The 27,231-nt window shown below is 38.8% G+C and overlaps 1 protein-coding gene across 5 annotated transcripts in view; it reads right to left on the bottom strand.

Annotated features, from left to right (window-relative positions):
* Positions 1–262: 262 nt before the first annotated feature.
* TTC7B (tetratricopeptide repeat domain 7B) overlaps positions 263–27,231 on the bottom strand; it is a 135,972-nt gene continuing 109,003 nt past the window's right edge. For all 5 annotated transcript variants that reach the window (XM_082762487.1, XM_082762489.1, XM_082762490.1 and 2 more), the window contains one exon: positions 263–1,244. In XM_082762487.1, coding sequence (XP_082618613.1) covers positions 1,023–1,244 — 222 coding nt within the window. In that variant the 3' untranslated portion in view covers positions 263–1,022. The remainder of the gene's footprint in view (positions 1,245–27,231) is intronic.

Raw genomic sequence — 27,231 nt, 5'->3', positions numbered from 1 at the left:
GCAGAATAATCTGGCTTCAATGAGAGCTGGAGTGGAAGGAGTAAAAAAGTAGTGAGGATTTAAGGAAACCTGAAATCTCAAATAACTATACAATTGGCAAAGAGCATAGCAGCTTCTATTTTCTTTATGGTCCTCAAGGCATTTAAAACTTTGTTGTTGCTCACCATCAAAGGTAGCCAGCCACAGGCCCCACATCACTAAAATATGTTCACAAGATATCTATTCCTCCAGGTTCTTAACCAGGACACAGAAAAAGTTCCATTTAAAAATCATTTTATTATTAACATAATCTTCCCATTTAGCCAAGTGTGGGTCATGTATAAGGAATGTTGGTAAATACTCCATTTGAGGCTTCTTTTTACATATTTCCATTGATAAATAAACTCTGAATTCACATAAAAAAGTTAAACTTAAATAACTAATATATTTTCTGTAACAGGCATACATTGGTAAAATATAAATATTCTTGTACTCAGCCTTTGCTCTAAATAGAGATAACAGCCACACATCACAGTTATTAACAACTAAAAACAAGAACTCAACTGATTTTCTGGCCTGGACTAAAATAGAGATGGAAACAGAAAATTCACATTTTGACTTTGGGCCAAAAGAGGTTGAGAGGCAGGAAGAGGACAGTTTTCATAACAGCCTTGTTAAAAATAGTCTGCTCTGCCACTGAATTTTAACTTGAATATATTATTCTACGTTTGGTGTTGATTCCATTATAATTTTATGTAACACTCAAGTATCACTAACAAAATATGGCACATCATCCATGAACAATATAATGAAGTTTCAAAACTACCAGGGCAAAAACATAGGCGATATGAGTGATTTGGCTCTGGTTAGCCGTTTTGTCCTCTCAGTCTACCAAGATAATGCATCATGTCACTGTTTTGGCCACTTCCCTGCAAAAGACTGGAGCTCTAAAGTTTTTCAAACTAACCAGTTACCAGGCAGCCTGAAACACTGGGTTTCCTCACCCACGAGTCAGACCAAGATAAGTTGGTCAAGATACCCTCTCAAAGAACCCTGGGAATGATGGTAAAAGGGACGACGGGACTGCTAGCTTCAAGCTCCAGTGCTGTCAGGAAGCATTCAGTCGCGGCATCATCATTGCCTTGAGCCTGCAGCACCTCCCCCAGGCCGTTCCAGACCTCGTGGGCTGTGGAGTTCACTTGCACGGCGTCTCTGAGAATCTTCTCAGCCAAGCTGTAGCGCCCGAGCTGGTGAAGAATCAGAGCCTGCAAAAAAGAGCAGAAAAAAATGGTTGAGATTGGCCACAGTGGGACTTCCCAGAAGCTCAAATGACATGGTCCAGCAGTGAAGTACGTGTAGGTAGTGATGGGTTCAGAATGCTACAGACTAGATAATATGCCTTTTTATTTTATTTTCTTTTAAAAACAAAATAAACGGCCTGGAGCAGGGCTAAAGCAGGCTATTCAACACCAACAAGAAGTGGCTTTGGACCAGAAAAAAAGATACCAGAATGCAAAAACTAAGCTGAACAACAAAAACTCTACCCAGCTACCAAGAATCAGTAAGTAACCGAGCTTTTGTGGCAAGGTCCGTTGCCTAAGTTCTTCAAAGGTATGTGTCCTGAAGTGCTCATATCCTGCGGGCATACTTCAGCACCCTCAGCAAGTCTTGCAACGTCTGAGATCATAACTTGGCACCATTAGCTCCCAGCTACGGCAGTAACAACCAAGTTCAGCTCCATGGGCAACAGCCACGGCATTTGATTCAGCCTGAAGAATGGGAAGCGTGCCGGGACTAACACTGCACCGGTATTGTAGAGACATCACATCCAGCAGGCAGAAAACTCTCTCAGGAACTTTCTGGATGCAGATTTTGTGTCCTTCTCTAAGGGCTTGGATCCGACTCAACACCATGCTATCCAAGAAGGTGTCCAAACCCACTGGGATATAGCCTGAATGAACCAGTGGAAATCTCCATCCATCATAATCATCTATGTTACCGTGCAGGAAAAGTTTTGGAGCAACCAGTAAGAGAACATTACTCTGAGATTATAATAGTTTTAACAGTCATATGCACTTTGTGATGCTGTATTGGAAAGTGCACATGGACCAAAAATTTTTCTTACCCACAGAGGTGTCCTGATTACAAGCTTACAGATTCCTTGCAACTTCTCAGCTCCTACCCCTTGGATCATTTTTTTTTTTTTTTTTTTCTCTCTCTGTACATCTATCCCTCCAATACAACTTAATCACCAATGATTAGAAAGTACTGAAATGGTGCAAACCCTGAATTATCCCCCACGAGGTTCTGTCTCAGCAGGCAGACTTTCAGCATGGCCAGCCTGCTGGCTACATTGTAAGAGCAACAAAACAGACCACGCTCCAAAGAACAACCACACAAAGAAACATGAAGTTTTGGCAAGTAAATTAATAAATGCAACAAAGGCTAATTTGCCTAACAGATATCCTGTCGTAAAGGTACTAGAGGGCTTTTCTGGTTGCGGATTTTTTAAGCTGCGAAATGAGTCAGCATTTCCAGAGTGGGTGAATAGTATTTCCGATTAAAAAAAAAAATCAGATAACTTTTCTGCAGGAAAAACACCATCCCTGAAAGCGATTACAGTGACTGGTAGGCATCAGATGTAAAACTATGAAAAATGAAGCAAGGAGGTGGAATATATGTATTATTGACTGCATATAAATATATATATAGAGAGAGAGAGAGGTAGTTACTGATTTTCAAGACCTGAATCTCTAATTCATTTTCAATTATTTTTCTCTGTGAGGATCTTGTGTGTATTTCATGCTAATTAAACATGCAAGTTATTTGAATATTGGTAATTTTTTTGATCTGGCAAATTTTTTAGTCTGGTAAATTTTTAGTCTGGTAAATTTACTTTCCCCACTTGCTAAGGACAAAGGCTGTTCTTTTAAAAGACTTAAGGAAACAACCAAATCTTGCAGATTTGCCTGTTGATGGGAACAGAAACAAGTTATGTTAAATCTGCTCTATTCTATATGGAAAAAAGCATAGCTGAGCTTACCCGGGTGATAGAACTAGAGCAAATACCTCTTGTCTGGCTGCTGTTATACTTTAATAAGCATACAAGCTATTTAGCATTTGGGAGGGAACTGCTCTTGCATGGACAATCAGGTTGCATCCTGTTCTCTCATAAATTTGAGGCCACGGCCTTTTAGATGGAGAGTCTCCTGAAACCCAGCCACTCCCTGGCAATGATGCTGGCTGGGATGAGAGGAGGACTCCTTCCTCTCTTGGGTGGCAGCACCTGGGTGCTGAGCTTTGCTTCCAAAGAACCAATGTTGAGAAAATTCAACTCATTTCATGTAGAGCATCAAAAGGACAGTGACATTTGGTCACTACAGCTGTGGGCTGAGCTTAAAGAAGTAACATAGATGAAAGAAGGCGTAATATCCCCTGACTCATTAACTCCCTCAGAATGATGGTCAGATGTTAGATATTGCCAGTGTCCAGCTTGTAGATCACCTTCCCAAATGGATTCATTAAAATTCTGAGGCACAGGTTATTTTTAATTGTCTGCAGTCCTTGCCTGACTTTGCCCTGGTAAGCACTCAACGACAGACCCCGGGGAGGAGGAGCAGGCCTGCCTACCACGCAGCAACACCCCTCAGTGACCTCGCACCATCACCCATCCGAGAAAACTGACCTCTAGCATACCAGCTGCCAGCATATGCTTGCCCTCTGTACCCAACTCTTCAGAAAACAAACAAACAAACAAACAAACAAACAAACCCTCTAAGGTTTCTCAGAAATCCATACAAATTATTGTAGTCCTTAACTCATCGTTTTCCTTTTTTCCTAACTGGAAAAACAAGCCCAAAGCTAGCCAGTTCTGGCCTTTACCTATCTGGCTGTAAATGTGCAGGCAGCATTTACCTAGAGAATAACTTTGGGTCTCTTGCTCTATGACTGGAGACAGACTCAAGCAATACATCAGCTCTGCCGAAACTCGGAGGGGTACCTGAGTGACATACGGCTCATGCCTTCACACCTGGCACGTTAGTTTAAAAAACAAAGAGAAAGCCTCAGCCTGATATTCTCTCTATAAATAGGCACACACACTTTTCATTAAGGAGATACTGCAGGGCTTCTGGAACCTGAATCAACTAGAAAAACTGCTACATTATTTACTCTAGTAAAGAACAAGAAATATTACTAGAAAAAACACACATTCCACAAAACATAATGAAACTGTAACTTCCTCAAGAATTACACCAATATACCCCCCAACCTATTTGTTCCCTGCACATTTTGAAATGCTACAATACTTGACAGAGATGTTAATGCAACTGTTGGCATCCTGCTAAGACAGAACAGCCTGTTGCAGCCCTTTCACTAGGTGATACATTTAAATTTTAGGATGAAAGTGATAAATTCATGACATTTGCTTTTAGCACACTGTAATAAAAGCCCCTAATGCATGCGGGCTTCCTCATTTTGCAGCTTTGTGCAAATTTCATTTGTAACTTTTCCCCATGCTTGGTTTGATGATTTTGTTTGTTTTTCTCCTAGCAGTTCTTGGTGGTTGTTTTTTGGCAACCTCCCTTACGTGTGTTTAGGCTTCCAACTTCTGGCTGTTCATAATGTCCTCACGTTATGAATTCTCTAACCAAATCTTATATTTCTCTTTTGGCCTGTTCCACATGCAGAGGTTGCTTTTGTAACTCAAAAAACTCAGAGAGAGAACTCCGATCAGATGCTGCACAGACAAAGCAAAGGCAAACTTTTAAGATTCCTTTGTGCATGAGTGCCATCATTGCAAGGAGTGTTTCCTGACTGTTTCTGTAACGTGTTGTTATTTACTCTGGTCACTAAGAGCAATCAACTGTCCTCATAAATTTGTGGATTTCAGATCCTGTCTGCATTAGGAAAGGCCAACAGCCCCTCACAGTGCCCAAGGCATTGTCAGAATTCAGAGCCAGGAGTAACAGGGACAGTCCGATTTGCAAGAATACAGAGGGGCTGTCTTTCTAAAAAAATAAAAATAAAATAATAATAATAATAATAAAAAAATATTGCTTCTCTGCCACAGGTTATTTTCCAGATCTTGAAGACTCCTTCTTCCTTCAGTCTGGAGTCTCAAAGTCTCCTTCTATTTATTCAACGATTTCAAATGTGCTTGCTCCCTCTATCAGCATCCTCATACCTCATTACACATTGCCCCACGTAGAAACCTGCTATTCTTCATTTCTCAAAAACATCTGTCCAAAGATTATTTTCATAATGCTCAGCCAAATCGGGCCCAACCCTTGACTGAGGGCCCTTAGCACTGTTGTCAAAACAGAAGTCATTTGTTGTTATCCAATATCTCCTAGGTACCTGCACGAATACAGTCAATAAAAACAGCTATTGAGTCTGAATACACAGAAATATCTTCGCATTCCATCCAAAGCACTGGGTTGAATAATCTTCATTTATACTCGTCTCGCATATATTAAGAACAGGGATTGTATCTTCTGTGTTTTGGATACTGTCTTGGCACTAATCTTGTTTAATGTTTTAACAAATGACATCACAAGAATCACAAGAGCGATGACAATTAGAAAACAAAGTTAAGAGGATACAATATGGAAACAACGGGCTGATCGTGAGAACCGGAGTAACAGAAACACAGCAGAAGTCAGTAACGGCAAGTGGAAAATAACAGAGCAGCAGCAAAGCAGGTCTGCAGCATGGTGGAAGCCTGTCGGCTGCAAGTAGCTTGGGAAAAGGACTTGGATGTATCAGGCAGCCCCAGGATGACAGTGTGAAAAGTTGCCAGTGCAAAACAGGAAAACAAGTGGCATCAGGAGAAGTTTCCATTAGGCAGAAGGCTGTACAGTGACAGCAAGACCTCCTGTGGCACTTTGTGGGGTCCCTGTTCAAAGATCATTCAAACTGCAACAGGCACAGGAAATGCCTACCAGGATGATCAATAAAAATCTTAATTTACAAGAAAAGACTAACAGGCTTGGTTTGTTTAACCTAGCAAATCTAAAACTGAGAGGAGATGAAGTTACTTGCTGTAAAAACAGTATAGAGAACAGTAGAGAAAAACTATTTTAGTTAGAGAATAATGTTGGCACAAGAATAAATGTATATAAATTGGCTGTGAGTAAGTTTACCAAAAAAAGGTAAAAGCATTCCTGGCAATTGGAGCAGGGAGTTTTTGGAACAGCCTTCTGTTTGCAGCAGCAGGGCACAGACTGGGTCCTACAGGAAGGGCTTGCACGCTCTGATGGCTATGAGGATAAGGCAGGGAGCCTCCACGACTCCTGTTCAGTACCAGGTTCTCCACCAACTGAATACCCACATTCCTGATAATCATTAGCAGAAAGCGAGTGATAATATTGTCATGCTTGTGCAACATTATTACTTGATGCTTTTGTCCTAGGAAGAACTGCCTCTTAATTCCTTGGGTTACACTGAAGAAGCAGGTGCAGAGAAATGTCCAATTAATGAAAACAAAGATTAAAAAGCAAAATTATGGCAAAATCCAGCTTCTTTCTGAAAGAAAACTAAGATGACAAAATTAATGGATTCTACTTGTCAAATCCATAAGTCTTGCCCCTTTTTTTAAAGGATCATTCACAGTCTTTTGGACACAGAAAGATGCACAATGAAATTTTTAAATGCACGTAGGACAAGTTATTTAATTAGCATTCACCTCAACAGAACCTAAAGCTTCAGTCCATCTAGTTAACTTTCAGTATGCCAGTACGTATCAATCTGGATCCTAGATAAGCAAGATACCTTTAAAATTTGGGCTATGCTGATAGCACAATAAAACCAGTAACTAAATTAAATACATGCTTTAATAAACCAGACATGAAAATATTATATTTTTATATAGTTCTTTTTCCTCTTGCATTTTCTAAGTGGCAAAGTTATTTTCATCAACTAAATGTTTTTAAAAAGAAAAACATTCAAATGAATTCTAATTTCCAAATGCAGCTTGACACAGTCTCCAAGTAAAATCTCCAATTAGCAAGTGTGCCATTATTAATTAATAAAATATCACTCATAATCTGAACAACGTGATACAATAAGCAATTGTACAAACCAATAATAAGCTTAAATAAACGTGTAGTGTAGTCACTGCAAGGGAGCCTTCCTTGCTGCAAATGGGCTTTCTCTCTCTGCAAATAAACCTGTCATCATGATTAACCAAACAGTCAATGGAAAACACTCATCTAGAAAAATAAACAGAGCAGAAATGGAAAAACCACTAAAATAACTAATTTCTGATTAGAACTAGCCAGTTAGATGAGTCTAATAAAGTCACTGCTTTTTAATTTGCTTTTAGGCAAATGAAAATCTGTGACATTCATTTTTTTTCCCCACAGAACTAACTTTTTAAAAATAAAAGCTATAATTGTCACCCATCATATGCCTCAGCAAGCCAGAGGTTTATCATAAAGTGCCAAACATACAATCTGAAATAACGACACACAAAAGAAGTTAAAGAAAAAAAAAAGTAACAATATAAAGATCACTGTGATTTCCTCCATGTGACAAAAAATTCTGCTTAAGAGAGCTGGAGGTTTTCTTAAGGTTTAATCATCTTACTACTTCTCCACTACCCCTGGAAAATAAACAGTTGGCAATCCCAATAGTAGCACCACTTGAGGTTTCTTCCTTTGAGATCTCATTTGAGATCAAGAGGAACAACTTCATTGTCTCTGAGAAAAACATAGACTATAGGTGGCTGATGTTCTCAAAAGTCAAGAAATTTACTTCAAAGCAGAAAAATTACAACAGGAACATTGACCATATGTCCATTTGCCTTCTTGAGAGAGAATGCTGAACTCTCGGCACTGAAGTCTCCTAACTGCAGAGAAAGAAATGATAAGTGGATGAAAACAAGAGTATCGAGAGAAGAAATGTTGCCAGCCTAACACACAAAAAACCATCAGAAACAACCAACACGTTGGTGATTTTGCAGCCTGTTGGGCTGCAAAAGACTTCAGACATGGAGATTTGAGTTCTACCAGATAAGATTTTCATACTGTATTTTTTTCTAGGTACATCTATTACAGGACTTCTCTGAAGAGCTTCTAAATTTGGACCTTGTTTAGCTAAAAATACCTCTCAGAGCTAAAAGTTTCTCTTCGCAAAAACAACAGCTATAACAAAACCTTATGAGAATATAAAAACCAAAGTGGACCGATTTTGCTTCTAGTAAGAAGAGCAGAGTGAGCAGCAGAACAGTGACATGCCACTTGCCCAATTCACTGATGACCTGTAGAAGCCCAACAAGCTAAAAGCTGCCAATGTACGATCAGATACAAAGCTATACAGATGTTGAAAATAATAATTTAAAAAAAAAAATCTACAAAAGACAGAGAATTTACCATATTCCCAGTAAGTTTCACCATTCACTATTTTTCATAACAAGCCCCAGTCTAAGAGAGAATCAACTTTCCACAGTGGTATGCAAAAAGTCACAATAAAAGCATGCAATGTTTTTTAAAATTTTGAAAATGAAGAATTATGACTATGACTTGCAAAGCTTAATATGCAATGCATGCACACCAAATCCATATGCACTGTAATTTTAGCATCACAAAACTGCCCCTTGTTACACGCTACTTTTTCAGCCTATTTTGCATGTGTTAAGGTGGCTGCTATTTTCAAACAAATCTATCATATTTAAAGCTTAACCAGCGACTTGACAGTGTTGTACTATAATAATGAAACAGAAGTATTGGTGAGAGAAAACCAAGAGTTTTTTTTATGTGGACAAATAAGTAAAATTCTGTAGGTGATATTTCCCTTCTTCTGTGATAAAAATACACATGTAAATGGATTCCATGATCAATATAGATGTTTCATTTTTGATTCCATGCATCTTTTTGATTCCATGTGCTTTACACTTACATAGACTGAAATAGCACATTATCTGTAGAATACACTCTCCTATTTTCCTTTTAGCTGATAAATTTGTACTGAAACACATCCAAGTAATGGAAATATGACTTCACAGAAGAAATCAAGTATCAGTTCCTTCTTTGGAAGGAGTATACGTGTTACCTGTTTGGTCATTGTGAGGAGCTATTTTCTGCAAGCACAGAAAAAACTCTGACACTATGCCTCAGTTTGAAATGAGCCATTCCATCAGAAATAAATGTAGCTCTGCATCTGCTGTGACAGAGATGGATGTGTTCTCATGCAGGGATTTTGAAGGGTGTCCATATTATAAGGCTTAAAAACAACTGGATTGACTACTAACACTTACAAGTAAAAATAATTTTCTCCAAATTAAATGCATTGTCTTTTTCAATCCAAAAGAATTATGTAACATACAAGTCATTTGTTTCCAATATGCAGAATTCAAAACTCATTAAAATGAGATGAGGAATAAAATTATTTTGAAGAATTAAGCATTTGATTTTTATTTTTTTTCAAATACACATGAAACAGAGCTTTCTTGCAGCTCTGTATAGATTTACTTGTTTTTAACATGAGGACAGGTAGTAATACAGCTGATCCCTCGCTAAACCAAAGTGACTGAGGAACAAGTTGCTTACATGTCCCTTCCTGCTGCCCTCGCTTGCCTTGCTCAATCACCAGCACTGGGAGAAACACAGCTGGGTGTTTCGTGGCACTGCTGCAGGAAGCTCCCAGCCCCAGGCTGCTGCTCTCTCCCCTTCGCCCAGCCCCAGCATACCCCCTGCGGTATCCAATTGCCTCCCCTGCTGCAGCACACTTGTTGCTAGGAGAAAACCGACTGCTTAGCAACAGATTTTTGAAACAACAACTTTGGCTTTGTTACTCATTGAACTTTACATTGCCAGCGTGAAATAATGAACATGCGTGGTTGGTGGTGCATATGTGTATTTATAACCCCCGTGAAAACGCCTGACCCCTTCTAGCAGGAGCGTGTTTGCCTTTTTGTTCGTTACTGTTCACAGCCGGTAACACAGAGTTCCAAAATGGAAAGGGGTTTTTTGGGGTTTTATGTTGCCGATCAGTCTTATACTAAGATAGAAGCTCTCAAGGGACATTTTTTCATGTTAAAACAACACAATCTTGCAATGGTCTACTGTAGTTTTGATTTATGACTTATTTGAACATCTTAATCAGCTTATAAAAATACAGCATCCCTACCACAGTGTATCGTAAGCACTCATTTGACAATGGCAGGTGCACTGCAAGCAAGCAAGACACCCAACTGAGACTGAAAAAGCTAGTAGCTTCAGAACTTAGCCAATGCTTTATCTTGGTTTATTTTGGGTTGGACATTAGGAGAAATTTCTTTGCTGGAAGGGTTGTGCAGCACTGAAACAGGCTGCCCAGGGCAGTGGTTGAGTCACCGTCCCTGGAGGTCTTCAAGAAATGCGTGGGTGGAGAACTTGGTAGCACGGTTGAGTGGTGGATTCAGCACTAGGTCAAAGGTTGGACCAGATGATCTTAGAGGCCTTTTCCAGGGTGAATGACTATGATTCTATCTCCATCTGAAAATTTCATATTACATATGCTATATCTACACACACAGCAAAAATGCAACGTCTCTCCCTTCAGCCACCAGATCGCTGTGGCTCAGGCCAGTACTGTACCACCACTGCTAACCAGGAGAAAGTTGAGTCCAGCCTTGGTCCGTAGACTGTGGCCTGTTCTGAATCTGCAGTGCTTGCCTTCTGGTGCCAATGGTTTATGTTTCCTGCCAGCTGTGATATGAGGAGGCAGCACGAAGCTCACGCACATTGTTGTCTCCCCAGCTCCCTCCATGCCGAGGCCTGGAGGCACTGCACATCCCCTCTTCTTCCTCCCAGCACCCAAAGCCACCCCGCGTCTCCTCACCTTCCTCACACTCGAGAAAAGAGGATTTCCCAGGTGCATGGTACCCTTCACATACACTCCTGCAATGAAAACAGCCTCTACAGCTCTGAACCCCACCTGTGTTAAGGATAACGGTGACCTGCATGGGACCCTCAGGATGTCACCAACAGCGCATGGAAGCAGCACAGGGAAAGCATTCATTCACACTGGGCCTGTCAGGAGCACACTGCTGCCAACAGCCCAACCCACAGGTAGCACAGCTACAGACAGGCTGTTTATGAAATGGACCCATCCACGGTGATTTCTCTAGCTCAGTGTATTCTTGGATGTCATTTATATGCTCACCCTTTTCACCCTCTAGACATTTTATAGATACAACTGCATGACCTCATTACGGTATGTTCCCTACTGAAATCCTAACATTTTATCAGTAGGCTCTGTGGTTCTACTTTGACATTGCCTGGTTTCAAAAGCAAGGCTAGGCTTACTTACTGCATCACCATGTTACCTACAGAGAGTTCTAGGTGCTACTTGTTACTGATAATATTAATTTCCCAAGTTTTGAGTGAAAGGGTGAAAAATAGAGAAAGTTTTGTTACTCAAGCCACAGGACTAACAAAAATGTTTTCAATTGCCAAAAGACAAAAAAAAAAAAAAAAAAAAAAAAAAAAACCTTCCAAAAATGACACATGCAGAACAGGCTAGAAGAAAACCTTAGACAAAGACACTTGAAATGAGGAGCCTCAGAGTCAGCTCACTGAGTCAATGTTCAAGGATTTGAGCAAAAACTTGATATTTCACAAAAACTGGGGATGCTTCAGTGTCCTTTTTCCACTGCTTAGATTTTTTCTACTTCTGACATCACTAAGTTTTGAAAGCTTGCTCTCCATGTAAAATTATCAGTAAGATAGAGTAAGAGAGGACAGATGGACATGAATTTCTTCACATTGGTCAACCATTGATCTCATTAAAGAAGAAAGAATATCAAGCAATGACATTTTAGAAGCTGTATTGCTTTTCTTCGTTAATGAAAAGTCCTCTATAAAACCACAGTAAACATACAGGTGGTATGTGGCTTCTGGAGACAGTAATTAGAAAAATTGTATAAATATTCTAATTAAAAAAAAAAAAACAAAAATCAATCTAAAGTCAAGGGAATAACTCGTGTATCAAAAAGCAAACAGTTGCAAATCCAATACTAGGTTCTGTGGTTAAAAATTATAACTAATAGAACTGTCAGAATATTACCAAGTACACTGGAAACGATTGGCTAAATTGTCACTATTTTTAAGGCTAGTATTTGTAGCCCATTCCTGTTGTACATACTCAACTCTACAACCAGCACTTGTCTGAACTTTTGAGACAATGGAAGGACATCAGAATTAGTGATACTCTTCTGAAGTTTGTTTGTTTGTTTGTTTTTCATTTATGCATGTGTATTTCTCTCAAATATTCTGGCAAGTACTGTATTAAATATTCAGAGTCAGAACTGTGGTGTAAAAGATGACCAGCCCTTTTATTAGTAAAATAAAATAGAAATGCAAAGGTTAAAACACATTATTTACATTTTTCTTCATTTTGCCCTTACCCAAAGAGAGCTTTGCACATAGCATTCTGTACATACGTATGTTATAACGAAGTCTATGGCTAATGTCACTGTTGCGAAAGTACTATGACACCACAGCAGCACATACTAGGCTGACATTATAATCATAGCTAGGAACAAGAGGTTAATTTTAATAAAGCAGAGCTCTTCACAAAGCTGACAGTCACTGGGAACCATTTTGTACTTTGGTCTAGTAAGAGAGACTATGAGGGCTACAGCAACACCCCCAGGGAACACACCATTTCCCCCCCAAAGCAGACGGGAGCTGCCATCTGCTCCTCATGTCCAGGGCACTGCCATGGGAAGGGGCATCCACATGGTGCTTCACAAAAAAGCTCCTGGCACAAGAGGGCACGCACCTCTTTTCTCATCCCTGGATCTTAAACAAAACACCGAAGTTGCAGGAACACCACAACACTGTTAGCCTGTCAGGACAACCACCGGCAGATCTGTCTTTAAAGGGAAGGATTTTTTCAGTATGGATGAAACCATACGCCCTCCCATCTGTGCACCATCGGGCAGGGATCAGAAGAGCCAAACTGTAATCACTGGCTAACAAAAGGCCTTTAACACTAAGAAAAAACAAAATAATATACTTGTTTTTATACTGGCCTTTCATAAAACCTCAAAAAGTTGAATATACTGAAAGACATCATCTTCTGAAAACTAGGAAAAAGCCTTTGGGGTTCCCCTCTAAAAAACATCAAAAGAGCACTATTTTGGGGGAAAAAAACAAAACAAAACAAAACAAAAACACAGTAAAAGTAAACAAATCAAAAAAGAGTTAAAAATAATGTTAACATATTTCAACAAATCAGATTTTTCTAATACTGATCTGAAAGCAAACAGATAAAGAGCTTAATATGACTCACCTTTAATCTTTCAAGTCCATATAAACCTATCAGGTTTGCTCACAACTACCTTTTTGAGGATCATTGTTCATTTTTTACTTAGAACTTGCTAACAAAATATTTTCAATTTAATACCAGGTCTGAAAGGCCTTCCTAGGTCATTCATTTTGCTCTCCTGTCTCCAGTCTCAGATGTTTTTACTGGGCATTTTTCATGTTTACTGCATGTTTTAGGGATGTGAGGGAACCTGTGGAGCATATTCTATTCTATGAACATCACCAGCCATAATGGAAGGGTAAATCTGTAGGCATACAGACCTTGTGGTTGACAACTCACAACATGATGTCCTGTGGTGGGTTTGGCCAGCTCCTGAGTGGTGGAGATGTAGCTCATATCAGCTAAAAACCCCCAGCTCCACAAGCACTCCCATGTTCAGTCTTGCTGTTGTATCTATATTTGTGAGCGACCTGTTTCTGTTATTCAAGGCCTGAAGGTCTCCAGGTCTCACCTGTGATTGAACTGAGGCCCTTTAACTGCTCTTCCCAAGTACAGGTGGGAAGTACATCGACTATCCTACATTTTGATAATTTAGGCTTCATTAGCTCTTACTGGACTAGCAATGTCACTGCCTCTGTAAGATCTTCCTGAATTCTCCTCCACCAGTAAGTGCTTCCAACCTTTCTATACATACTGTCAACACATTTCCGCTACTAATTTTACCTCTGACAAATATCACATTCCTGTTAAAGACTGAGGGGAAAATGAGTTTGATGTGGCTCTGGACTCTTTATAAATGGTTTTCCATCACTGCACTGACGGACACAGCACGTCAAATCACATGCTGCAGTCAGTTCACAGCTCGAAATCCATTTTCTGAACTGTACAGTCAGTGCACAAGGTTGGAATCTGCAGAGAAAAAAACTAAATGCTGTTTCTCCCTCAGTCCTTTCCTTTGGTTTACTATTGCCAGCTGACAAGGAGCTGAAATAGATTTGAATCCTGCTTCCAAGAGTGTCAGAATCTCATCCATTTGAGCCACTTTTCTAGTTCACTGGAGCACAGTTGGCAGGGAGAACACAAGAATGACAGAAAGGCACTCCCACACAAGGCTATGATTCGATCCGAACAAGCAAACTGGGAAGTTAATGCTCACCGAGCGCTGAGCTGAAATTCCGAGTGGCAGCTTCCACTTTGAGGCTAAGAGCTACAGCAGCAGCGTGGGCTTGGTGGGCAGGTGGGAATGCGGGAGATTAAGGCAACCACTGAGTGTGGGGAGATACAAACATTTCCTACCAGCTACTGGTTAAACATTCATGGATCCTACCTTAGGCAAAAATATTCAGATACAAGTGTTATATTAAATCAAATGCAATGCACGCTGCAGGAAGACTGCACCTACTAACAAAACTTCCTATGATTTTCTGAAGCTTAGGGTATAATTCTGAAGGCAGCAAGATGACTTTGGATGCCCAGGCTAAAGCTACATCATTTGTTTTCAACAGGGATCACCAGCTGTTCATGCTATCATATCACAATTTTAAAGGAAATTACGTTTGATGCATCAATTATTTTAATAGATCTGACAGCATTTCAGACTGTTTTAGACTTGACATCAAGAACAGATATTTCTGGCAACTGTAACCTCCCAACTTCTGGCTAGGCGTCCAATTAACATGACAAAGCATCATCACAGACTGCAGTAGTGTCATAGCATTTCATAGCCCTCCGGTAAATCTTCGGGTCTGTGACCCTCATAATGCCATCTGCTCCTATGCCATTATGGCTATGACTTTTCAAACAGTCATAAATTAAAATCCAGACAGAATCCCAAAGAAGCTATTGTCAGCTGTCAGGATGAACTGTAACACAGACCACAAAAAAAGTTGGAAATTGAAATGGGTTTTGATAGGGGTTTGCTTGCTCTTCTTTGAACATTTGTTACCACTTGGCAACATCTGCTTTAAGATATTACTTGCCCCCTCCCATTTAGAAAACAAAGGGCTTTGTTTTCAAGAGAGAAAATATACTTTTAAAACCACATCTTTGTTTCCAGTAACTTATTTAAAGGTACCAAAACCCTCTTTCTAGCAGAGGAATTTTAATTCAGAAACCAAAGCAAAAGCAGTCTGCTCTTTTTGTAGGTCAGCTTTACCTGGCCAGTAGGCAAATATTTTTCCCAAAGCACTACCTAACACAATTTTGGTCTGTGTAGATTTAGAGCTCTGAATCTATTTCCACATTGTGTATTCTACAGAACACACACTGAATCTGACCTTTTTTTCCCCACTTCCCATAGTCCTTTACTGATAAGGTCCTGCATTATACTTCTTTGAAACACTCACAATGCACTATTTTGTGTAAATATGTTATGCTGCAGTCATACAGCTAGGCAAACTAATATAAGAGAATACATTATGTTATTCTCTTGAATAATTTTTTAAATTTTAGCAGCTAGATCCATGATCACTGACCATAACAAAGCCTTGTTTGATTTTCTAATGACTGCCTTATGTTCCTACAGCAGAAAATTTAGAAATGCTAAGTCTCATGCATACTTCCTGATAGTTATAAAATACTTGAAAACACATAGCAGCCCTGGTAGTCTTTCATTTTGCCTCTATTTTCATATAACTTGTGGTATCCCAAATTTTATTATTATTATTAAAGATGATTTAGTCTTCTGTCCAGATGAAATTGGCAGAAGAACTTGGAAGTTATGAAGGAAAAGCTGAAAAACACATACAAACAACAATGACTTGGTAACCGTGACTTCCTTAGCATATCAGTCTTAAATAGCAAGTTCAATGTGTGTGATTTAAACAGCGTATCAGTGGCTGAGGCTGCACTGAGCTTCAACAGATCTTTTACCAGCACCAGTGATTAGGAGGTGATCAGCGAAATACTACCTGGAGAAGACCTGATCTGAAACGTTACCTTCAGATATATCCATAAAAACCATTAATGGCCTTTTATGAAGTTTAGTTCCTGGGGTAATAGAGAAGCATTTAAAACTGTTGAGATTTTTCTTTATATTATACAGTAATAATTCAAGGTATTTAGAAAAATTATTGGAAGAATCAAGTGTCTACATCTTAGATACATATAAACTACACACTTAGATTGCAGGTTGGCAGAGCGCAGCTGTAATATACTGTTTTGTACAAAGCTTTTTTTAGTTTCCTGAGACACCAGTAAGTGCATTTTAAAACAATACAGACTATAAGACTACATTCAACCTCAGCATCTGGAAAACAATTAATATTTACAACCATTTTGACAAACTTAGGAATTGTCAAGGTATTAAACTGCCATCTCTAGCTTACCTCCCACTAATCACAGAGGGGAAGCACAGAGTTACGGATCGCCATGTCTTACAAAACTAAGGTAGGGTATTACCACTATGTAGGGAAAAGCTGTCCTGAGAAGTTTTACTCAAAATTATGCATGTTGCTTATAATGGTAAATACATGAACACACTAATAACATAACCCCAAAAGGAGATTTATAATATTAGTTCTTTGAATCCTGCTCATGAGCAACTAAGCAGAGTTATAGACATGCTCACCAGTTCACGTTAGAGGCTATAATATCCTCCAAGTTTCCCCAAAGGTCATAGAAAGAGACTTAGGTCTACTTTGCTCAAACCTAGGAAGGAGTCCAATTTGTAAGACAGGGGAGTGCATCAAAGCACAGACCTGCACAGAACATCTGGGGAAAACTAACAACCCATTAGAATGAAAGCAGCACTTCTTTTTCCTTCAGATCCCTAGAAACACAGACTTCACGTTTACTGCTGGTTTTAAGTTAGCTTTTCTTCAACTTTCCACCAAAATATAATGTAAGATAAAAACCAAAGATCTACGGAAGTAGTTTGAGTTTATTGCCTCCACTATAACAAGTGTGCTGAGTTTAACTGAGCTCTCAAAACCAGATCAAATATTTATCGAGGTACTGATGCTACAGATAATTCTGAAACAGATTGCTATCCAGACAGCCATTTCCTTCATCAACTATCTCAGCTGCAATGATTTGGAAAATATCACATTCACCGAGCAAATCTGAGATAACATTGACAAAATCTTCCAGAAAAGAGGATAGCTGGGGGAAAGGGAGATGTAGGTAAATGGACCGATTCATTATTTAAGAGTATTAAAAGTTCTGCAATGAATTTGAGACAAAGGTCTCATTTGAACTGGCACGAGCTGAAATGGCTATCAAGGAGCTGCCACACATCCCTTCGCTTAAACTACATCTGAAGGCAGTAACTACCAAAAGATCATTTTCACTGATTAACAGTAGAGCTTGTTTTTGACTAAGAATAAATTATACGTACTTCAGAGCAAAATAGTCGGAAACAGGGTATTAACCACTCTAAGCTCTTATGAAAACAAATACTGTAACCATTTAAAAATATCTAGACTTTTACTAACTTTTTAAATCTGAAGTGATTTCAGTAAGTCTTCTATTACAGTAATAGTCAATCTGCCATGCCAAGTGTCTTAGTTGCCATACCATCTGCAGTTGTTCAGTGTGGCCAGGTACATTTTCACTTCTCTAAACTTGCTCAGATGCTTAAATATCCATGCTTAAAAATACAGAGAGCTGAAACTAGAAATGCAACTATGAGACCAAATACCAAATATTCCATTGAAGATTTCAATCAGCTATTGGCACAACAATGTAGAAGTATATAGTGTAGGAGACAAGATTTTAGCTGATGGAAAGTGCAAAGGAGGCACTTGGAGCTTACAGACTAGTTTTGTATGTTTCTGATTAACTAAAAAGCTCCTGTCTTTTTGCCCTCTATAACATCCATGCACATTAATACAGTGACTATCTAGTACCAAATGGAGCCTACAGGAAATCTGCAGAAGGGCTCCTTGTCAGGGAATACAGTGATAGGACAAGGAGTAATGGCTTTAAACTAAGAGAGGGTAGGTTTAGGTTAGATGTTAGGAGGAAACTCTTTACTCAGAGGGTGGTGAGGCATTGGCACAGGTTGCCCAGAGAAGCTGTGGATGCCCCATCCCTGGAGGTGTTCACGGCCAGGCTGGATGGGGCTTTGGGCAACCTGGTATGGTGGGAGGTGTCCCTGCCCATGGGAGGGGGACTGGAACTGGGTGGTCTTTATGGTCCCTTCCAACCCAAACCATTCTGTGATTCTATACTATCGAAAAAAAAAAAAAAAAGGTGCAGATCAACATTTCACTGCTGATTGAAAAAGCAATGATAAAAGCCCAAAACAACTTTGTCCCACTCATGATATATTTTCCCACTCATATCAGTTCAGCCATGCAGCTTACCATGACATAAGTGACATTAAAGGCATTAAAAGCTCTAAATCTGCTCTGTGTTTTGTGTGGTGAACTTGGATCAAAAGCACAGCGCATATGTTTACGTGCAGATGGCAGAGAACTTGAAAGGGTCTAGGTTTTAGACAGCATTGATCCTTGTGCTATTGCACATAGATAACTAGTTCAGGCAAATGAACTGCACGACAGAGCCTCTCATACATGTTTACCCAGCATCCAGGTTCAACATGGTCAGATTAATATGCCTTCAAATAGATGCCTGCAATGTTGACCTGACTTTTCAGTCGCTAACCAATTAAGCCAACACAAACTGAACCTCAGACCACTGTTTCACAACACCAAACGTACAGCACCAGTGCCAGTTTACCAAGATATCAGCTTGCATCTTTAGCGTTGACATTAATGTCGCATCACGTCATAGCAACAGCATGAAAAGATACTTTATGCTCTGCAGAAAACCGTATAAAAAAAGGCATCCGGACTTTTGCAATAGAAGGAAAGGAATTCTTTTTCAAAGCCAGCATAGAACCAAAAAAAAAAAAAAGTGAAAGAGATCCAGATAATCAAAGTGTGAGAACTAGATTATCTCCATCCTGGAAAAGGACAGAAAAGATATACAAAATAAATTTTAAAAATGGCCAGCAAATTAATAGTGGAGCCATTTTTACTACAAAAAAGTAATATATATTTGTACATCAGAAAGAAAATGATTGTTTAGGTTTTCTTAAATTATATGCAACACCTTAGAACAAATGTTAAAGAAGGAAAGGTCAGCAGTGCAGTAACAGGGAGAAGTGAAATAAAGCACAGTATGTGTTTATTACTGGTGAGACACTAAGCTAGCCTGATAGAGTATTTGATTACCTAGAGGAATTGCAGGCAAAATAAATGTTGTGGAACTAATTGTCTGATTTCAGTAAATTCACAGGAAGTTCAGGCTGGATGTCAGGAAAAGGTTTTTTGTGGAGGGGGTGGTCAGACACTGGGAGAGGCTCCCTAGGGCAATGGTCACAGTACTAAGCCTGCTGGAGTTCAAGAAGCATTTGGACAATGCCCTCAGACACATGGTCTGATTTTTTGGGTGGTTCTGGGTGGAGCCAGCAGTTGGACTTGATGATCCTTGTGGATCCTTCCAATATCCTTCCAACTCAGGATCTTCTATGATTCCATGAAAGTTTCAATATAGCAGGGTACTGGAAAAGGAGCCAAACTAGAAGTGGTATGGAATATAAGAATGAGTTAAGAACCAGCTTGCTACTGGAGATGGATGAGTAGACTTCAAGGTTTGGGCTCAAGCCCTATCTTAGTTTAATTTATGGTCTTAGCACATACATATCAAGAGTGCTGATGAAATTTGGTTGCAACGAAGTTAAAGCACAGGAGCAGGTTATCCAGTGGCTTTCAGTAAGGAGCTCCTGCAGTCCATCACTCTGGGCGCACTTGTTTCTTAAAAGACCAGTCATCCATTTCCTAAATTTAGTAAGAGAAGACAGCAGTCACTTTTATTCAGAGAAAACACTGGTGTTATTTTAGAGAGAAAAGAGACTGCGACAGTACCTAAGGTGACCAGTATGTTTCCTATGCCCTACTGAGAAATCAGGAGTTGGCAGCTTTCTGATGAGCAGTAGCTGCTCCTAACTTTCTTCATACTGTTTGTTACTTCTCGTCCAAAACATATACTCTAGTATGAAGAATAATGGAAAAATAACAATCAAATGTTAGAAAGAAATACAGTTTTCAGAGTCAGATGAAATATGCTTCAGATTTTCCCATGGAGTTAAAACTCAATGAAATAATTGTTTTCTCCTATTAGTTTGATCACTTGTGGTAAAAATATCCTAACAACAACAAAAAAATAGCCTGGCACTACATTTAAATGCCTATTATTTAACTGAACCTAAAACCAGGAGGCTAATAGAAAATGCAGTCTATGTTTAAAGAAAACTAATTATGAGAAGTTGTATTATCATTTTCATACCTAAGTTGGTTGAATGACTCCAAAGTGCAAGGTTCACCTCATCTTTAAACTGTATAAGCATGAGCAGGAGAAGAACTGCTAAATACAGCACTGACTAGCAGGAAAATAGAGCTTCAGTAAATGGAAAAGGTCTTCAAATAAAATTTAAAATGAGATGACTTGGAGAGATAAAGAGATAAAAAGACTGTTCCAGACTGAGGATTTGCAGAGAAAACTCTACCAGTGTAGACAACTTATCTGTGCAATGCAGCTGCTTGACATAACCCTGGCAATAAATAAATAAATAAATAAAGGTTGAGGGACAGTTGCTTCCAGATCTCTATTTTTTTCATTTTTATTTTTACTGAGGTAGGCCAGTTTCTGCTTGATGAGGATGAAATAAAGCACCATTTTTACAAACATGTAGTTTTAGCTCCCAGTCAGAACAAAATGATTTTTTTTTAATTGATTAATAATTGATTAATTAATAATTGATTATTTTTTTAATCAATTATAATTGATTGGGTAACTTCTGGACTTATGTGAAGTTTGTCTTGACTATGGCTTATTGCAAAACAAGCCAAGACTCTGAGACGGATGTAAAACAAAAAGCAAAAGATAATTTCATCCGCCCACTGGAAACGCACCTGAGAACTGCAGAAGATTTATAGCCGAATGCACGCACTGGTAACTCCTGTGCAACTTGACAGTAATACTTTACTGTAAGAGACTTGGCTAAAGAGCTAGGTCCCAGGTACTTGGCTTCAGCGCTGCAAGCTCCTCATACGCATTTACCAACTATGCTTGGTATTTGAAAATACACCTCAAGTGTTTTGTCTCATTCTGGTTGCTGTTTGTGGTAGCATTTAATTGTACTTCACTAGTATTCAAAGTTACATGGCACATTAAAAAAGAAAAGAACACGGGTAAATGACTTCATGTTTCAAATGTTTGCCTGTAGTTGATGAGTTCTTACCTAAAAAATTCTTCAACAACCTTTCTCAGGAAAAAAGAAAATAATATCCTTTTCATTCTCTTTTTAAAGTTAAGGAGAGCTGCTGTCTCCACGCTGTCCCATATCCTCTGGGGGTTTTATTTTGGGGGCAATATGACGTATTAATTATACGAAATTTGATTATTAGGTGCCAGATGTTGCCTAGAAGCAAAAGCCCTTCGAGACTACAGGGAAGACAGCGATGCATACCAGGTGCCACACAGCTTCTTCACAGAATTTCTAGGTTGGAAGAGACCTCAAGATCATCGAGTCCAACCTCTGACCTAACGCTAACAGTCCCCACTAAACCATATCCCTAAGCTCTACATCTAAACGTCTTTTAAAGACTTCCAGGGATGGTGACTCCACCACTTCCCTGGGCAGCCTGTTCCAATGCCTAACAACCCTTTCAGTGAAGAAGTTCTTCCTAACATCTAACCTAAAACTCCCCTGGCTCAACTTAAGCCCATTCCCCCTCGTCCTGTCACCAGGCACGTGGGAGAACAGGCCAACCCCCACCTCGCTACAGCCTCCCTTGAAGTACCCATAGAGAGCGGTAAGGTCACCCCTGAGCCTCCTTTTCTCCAGGCTGAGCAAGCCCAGCTCCCTCAGCTGCTCCTCGTAGGACTTGTTCTCCAGGCCCCTCACCAGCTTCGTCGCCCTTCTCTGTACCCACTCAAGCACCTCGATGTCCTTCTTGTAGCGAGGGGCCCAAAACTGAACACAGTACTCGAGGTGCGGCCTCACCAGAGCTGAGTACAGGGGGACGATCACCTCCCTAGCCCTGCTGGTCACACTGTTCCTGATACAAGCCAGGATGCCGTTGGCCTTCTTGGCCACCTGAGCACACTGCTGGCTCATATTCAGCTGACTTGCTGGGCAAGTTCTTAGCTCCAGCTATAAAGTAGTATTTTAATAAATTCAATAAGCACAAAAATGCCCAGGGAAGCAAAATAATCATAATTAGCCCAGCACATTCTTCAGCAGAATGACCTAATTTAGAAAGTGTTTTGCAAAGCAGTTCTCATATCAAAAGGTAATTACATACACAAAAAATGAAAACTGTATTTCTGAGGTCTGTGCAAAAAGGGACTATCAAGTACACATGAAAAAGGATGTAACAGACTAGAGAATAGTAGGGTAAAGCACACATTTTCAAAATTCTTCCAGACATCCACTTGTTTCCATTTTATTCTTTGTTTAACCAGGAAAAACTTAAATATCAAGAGCAACTATTAGCACCTCACTGACATAAGGGCTCCTGAATTACTAGAGACTACTGATATTTTCATTCTATTACACTAGTCTTGCTCGGTAGTATTTTTCCACATGTAAAAATCTGTATTGCTTTTCCCCTACCTCCATCCTCTTTTATGTTATCAGTAATGCAGCAAAAGGCATGGAAGAAAGAGTAAATTGCACTGGACATCAACAACGTCCTGCTGCTTGTATTCTGAAAATTGAAAACAAACCTCAAAATCTACCAAGTGGAGAGAAGCAACTTTGGAGTGATACTGCACACTGTAGACAGACCTCCTGCAACAGCAAATTGTGATGAGTTATCTGATGGGTGGAATTTTATCAGTTTCACACAATGCAACAAAAACACTGGAATGATTCGTGACCTGCCAACTAAAGAGGAGCTACTCTAGCCAAAGCATCCCTTACTCCTGCCAGGGTGTACCACTAATTATTTTTCCGTTTGTTAAAAATGGGAACAAATACAAATGATAAAACGGCCTCTGGTAAGCTGTGCCTGAATTGATAAAACATGGAAAAATCTACCACAGAGATAACATGAAAACAGACAAAAAGAAAAAGCTACAGCTGAGTGTACCAGGCAAAAATCTCTACTGTAAGAAAAATAAGGAAAGACAGGGGGGATAGAGAGGGAGAGAAACTAAAAAGAGAAAGATAACCACTTTTCAATTCAGGAAGAAACCACCTTTGAAATAAAAATCTTGGGAAAGTTCATTAAAAATAGATCTAAAAAACACTTAAAGATTTACAGAGTGTTAATTAACCCTTACCAATTCCTACTAGATTTCCATAAATACTATATGGCCCATCTTACTCCAGTTTCTTTCAGTACAACAGTGCATGCTGTACAAAATTACATTATCTTTGCATCTTCAGGTTGTCTAAACTAAACAACTGATTCAAGCCAAGTGCAGTATTCCTCTTTAAATGGCTGTCAGCTGAGGACAGCACAGACACCTCTCAAGTTGGAACTTGATGAAAAGCCCTTACAGAGCTCACTCTCAGATGGTGAAAAGCATCTAAGTGTGGAGGTATTTTCTTGTTGGAATATCCAACTCCTGCTACAGCTGCTGTAAACCATCTGGAGTTAACACCAGGTAAGGTGAAAAGAAAGTTCTGTTGTCTTTTATGAATCAAGACCTACGTGTATGTTTTATCAGCCTTGAAGCACCACTTTCAGGACAACAGTTCCCAGGATGAGCACAGACATTTTGGATGGCAAACCCACAGTATTTTACTAACAAATCTAACAACTGATTGCCATTATTTCTTAATTCTTCAAACACTACGTGCATAAGGATGCAGTTGAAAAGCAAATCAAATGAACACTAAGATTTACCATTAGCATTTGGCTCTACAGTAATCAGTTACAACACAAAACACCCACAGGGATCAGTATAATGTCCTTGGGACAAGTCTATGTGGTCTAACCCAACAATTTTTATAATATAATAGCCTTACATTGAAAATCAAATGACTGAGTGAACATTTCCCAAATGAGGTCCTTGTTAGGAAAGGAAGAATAAATACTAGAGAATACTGCCTCACTGAAGGGAAGAAAAAAAAAGTTAATTTGGGTGATAGCGTTCAGTTTTTCTGTTCTTGAGTTCCCCTGATCCATTCAGATAGGGTCTGAACTCACATCTCTACCATCTTCTCAGCTTTTCCTTTCTTTCAGTCAACACAGACTCACAAACATATACTATCCATACCTTCTGCTCGGCTTCTTTCTGGCAAAGTATTTTTTGGATTGGAAAATGAATATAGGTAGAAATTAATAACAATATACTTGTAAATGAGAGGTAAGGTACATGTAGTTAGTCTAAAGAAGCTTTAAGAGATCTGACTTACATATAATTACAGAAATCTTTAACAGATATCTAACAGTGTGGAGTGGAAAATGTAATTATTTAAGATAATGATTTTTGAAAACTTATTTCTGCTTGAGTAATTTTGGACAAGTAATTTCACCCTTTCTGTTTCAGTTTTATGCTCTTAGAAGCTAAGCTACTAATAGGATTAACTGACAAGTATTATAATGAATTACTTAATATTAAAAAAAATACTAGAGTCTTCTAGGATTATAATGATATTCAGATGCCAGAGAAACTATTTCACGTAAAAGCTGCATTTAGCTAAGGATTTTTCAGCCTGAGAGAGAATATGTAGATTTGTTTCCTGGACAATGAGTTGAAATATTCATTGCCTTTTCAGGCATTACTGAATGATGGCCTGTTTCAGGACTTTTCAGACGTCATCAGTAAGGGCGACTTTCCACAACAGCACTCTGACTGTAGGAGATAAAAGACTGTTTATTCTTTTTTCACAAGGGAGGAAAACAATGACAAAAGCAGGAAGGCAGCAGTAATGCAGAAATCTGGAGGTGATGATAAAGAGCAGGGAGAATAGAGAAAGTTGTTCAAAGAAATCCATTCTGGCCAAAATCGGGCAGGTGACAACCAAGTACATGCGACATTCAACAGAAGTGTGAAACATCATTTTTCAATTTTATCATTAAACATAACATTTCAAATTTCAGTGGATTAGATAAAAAGTGGTTTGAAACCCAGAACACAAACATAAGTATTTCAAATCTTTGGAATGCAACTTTGCATTGTTTTCCCAGAGCACATTCATTATACAACCCCTAAAAACAAGAAGGGAGGCTGCATTTGTTCAAATGCATTGCTGCTACACTCTGTGAAGTACACTAATTGGTATCGACATGCTACTGCTTCAGTGTTGACATCTTGCAAGAGTTAGATCTAGTTCAATAGCAAGATGGTAAAACCCCAGGCTTGGAGAAAATTTCAATTAATGACAAATGGTAGAAAATTGGAACTGAGAACAAGGTAAATCTAAAAATGAAAACTGTTTAACAGAATACAGCGAATGAACGTATGGATCTAAACATTAACTGCATTGGGAATAATTCAGATGCAGAAGCAACTCAAGAGAATTTTAACACTTCTCTTTGAAGGAACTTATTGCTGTTATTCAATTGATTGAACTAGAAACACAGTTTCGAAGGGACTGAAATAGGAGCATGAACACAAACACACTGCCCTCTGCAGTCAGGTTTCTGATAGAATCTCTCACACTTTATGTAATGTAATGTAACCACAATCGGTCCAGTTTCCCAAGAAGTTTGAGTGAACAAGGATGGAATACAGCTAAATAGATTTTCCTTTATTCTTGGATCACATACCCAATATTTCATGTGATGCTGTTTTAGGCATTTCACTAACAAGGCAAATATTAGTAGGAGTTAACCTCTCCTACCAAACCCTCTCATTTATCATTACTGTTTTCTTGGTGAGCAGACATTTTACACCACTCTTAACTGCTCCAATTTTCACACCGTTGCTCAGTTCTCCAGTTTTTCTTTATTCCAGTAATTCTTATTTCTACTCCAGGTACTTCCCTCTTTTCCTAGAGGCTTGTTTCTAATTGACGGACAGTATTTTATTTTTTACAGGCAATGTGATCTCTTATAAGATAATCTTACTTTTTTTTTTTTTTTTTTTTTTTTTTTAAAGAAACAATTCAAGATATTTTATGTAGGCTATAGATTAATAACTCCTGAAATTCCCTGAATTAAGTCAAACTTCTGAAATTGCAAAGCACTGATAACAATTTTTGAAATGCTATTAAGGGACGTAAAAGACAGTAGCCAATAGGCCAAGCTAATCATAAAACTAAAAAAAAAAACAAAAACACACAAACCAACAAACTATCCTTAACAAACTAGTAAACAGCTTTATTTATGTGACAAACATTGACCAATTCTAAGAACCTATGCGTATTCATGTTTTCAGGTGACAACTGAGATTGCTCAGTTCTTTTGGGGCATGTTGGGAGGGATGGAGAAACCAGCACTTAACTCTCATCTTGCAGAAGGATTAATCTAGTCAGAATTAGAATACTATGCTGTAGGAAAATTGCTATATTCCGCAAATGAGATTATATCAATTAAAACATCCTTCTAGCACTTTATGATGGAGCTTTTTCAGCAGACTATGTTTGGGAGTAAGTAGTAAACAGAGTTTTGGTCAAAAAAAGTTGTACTGAAAGACAGTAAAGATTCAAAATTTAAAATAATCTTTGGATGTTAAATTATCAGCCTTCTTAGCAGAGTGACATATCTTTAAAAAGAGATTACAAAAGAGAAATCATACCTATTAGCAACAAGCTGTTATTGTTCTTCTCTGTGCAGCTACACACAGCATCTCAAATCAAGATCCACATTAACACCGGGAAATTTTAACTTCAAATTAGACTGAGCTACAAATGTTACTCATTCTAAAATTGAAATTAAAAGAAAAAAAATAAATAAAAATTCATTTCAAGTTTCGCTATTTCCAGTATTTGATTTGAAGACATCAGGACGGATATGTATGTTACAAGTTAGAATTTGTGTCATCCTTACATCTTATTTCCTTCTTGTTGAATTTTATAAATAAAGTTATTGT

Source organism: Aythya marila (assembly GCF_965140915.1).
Source record: "Aythya marila genome assembly, chromosome: 5".
NCBI lineage: Eukaryota > Metazoa > Chordata > Aves > Anseriformes > Anatidae > Aythya > Aythya marila.
Note: the sequence above shows the minus strand (reverse complement) of the source record. Positions and strands in the feature narration are given on the sequence as shown.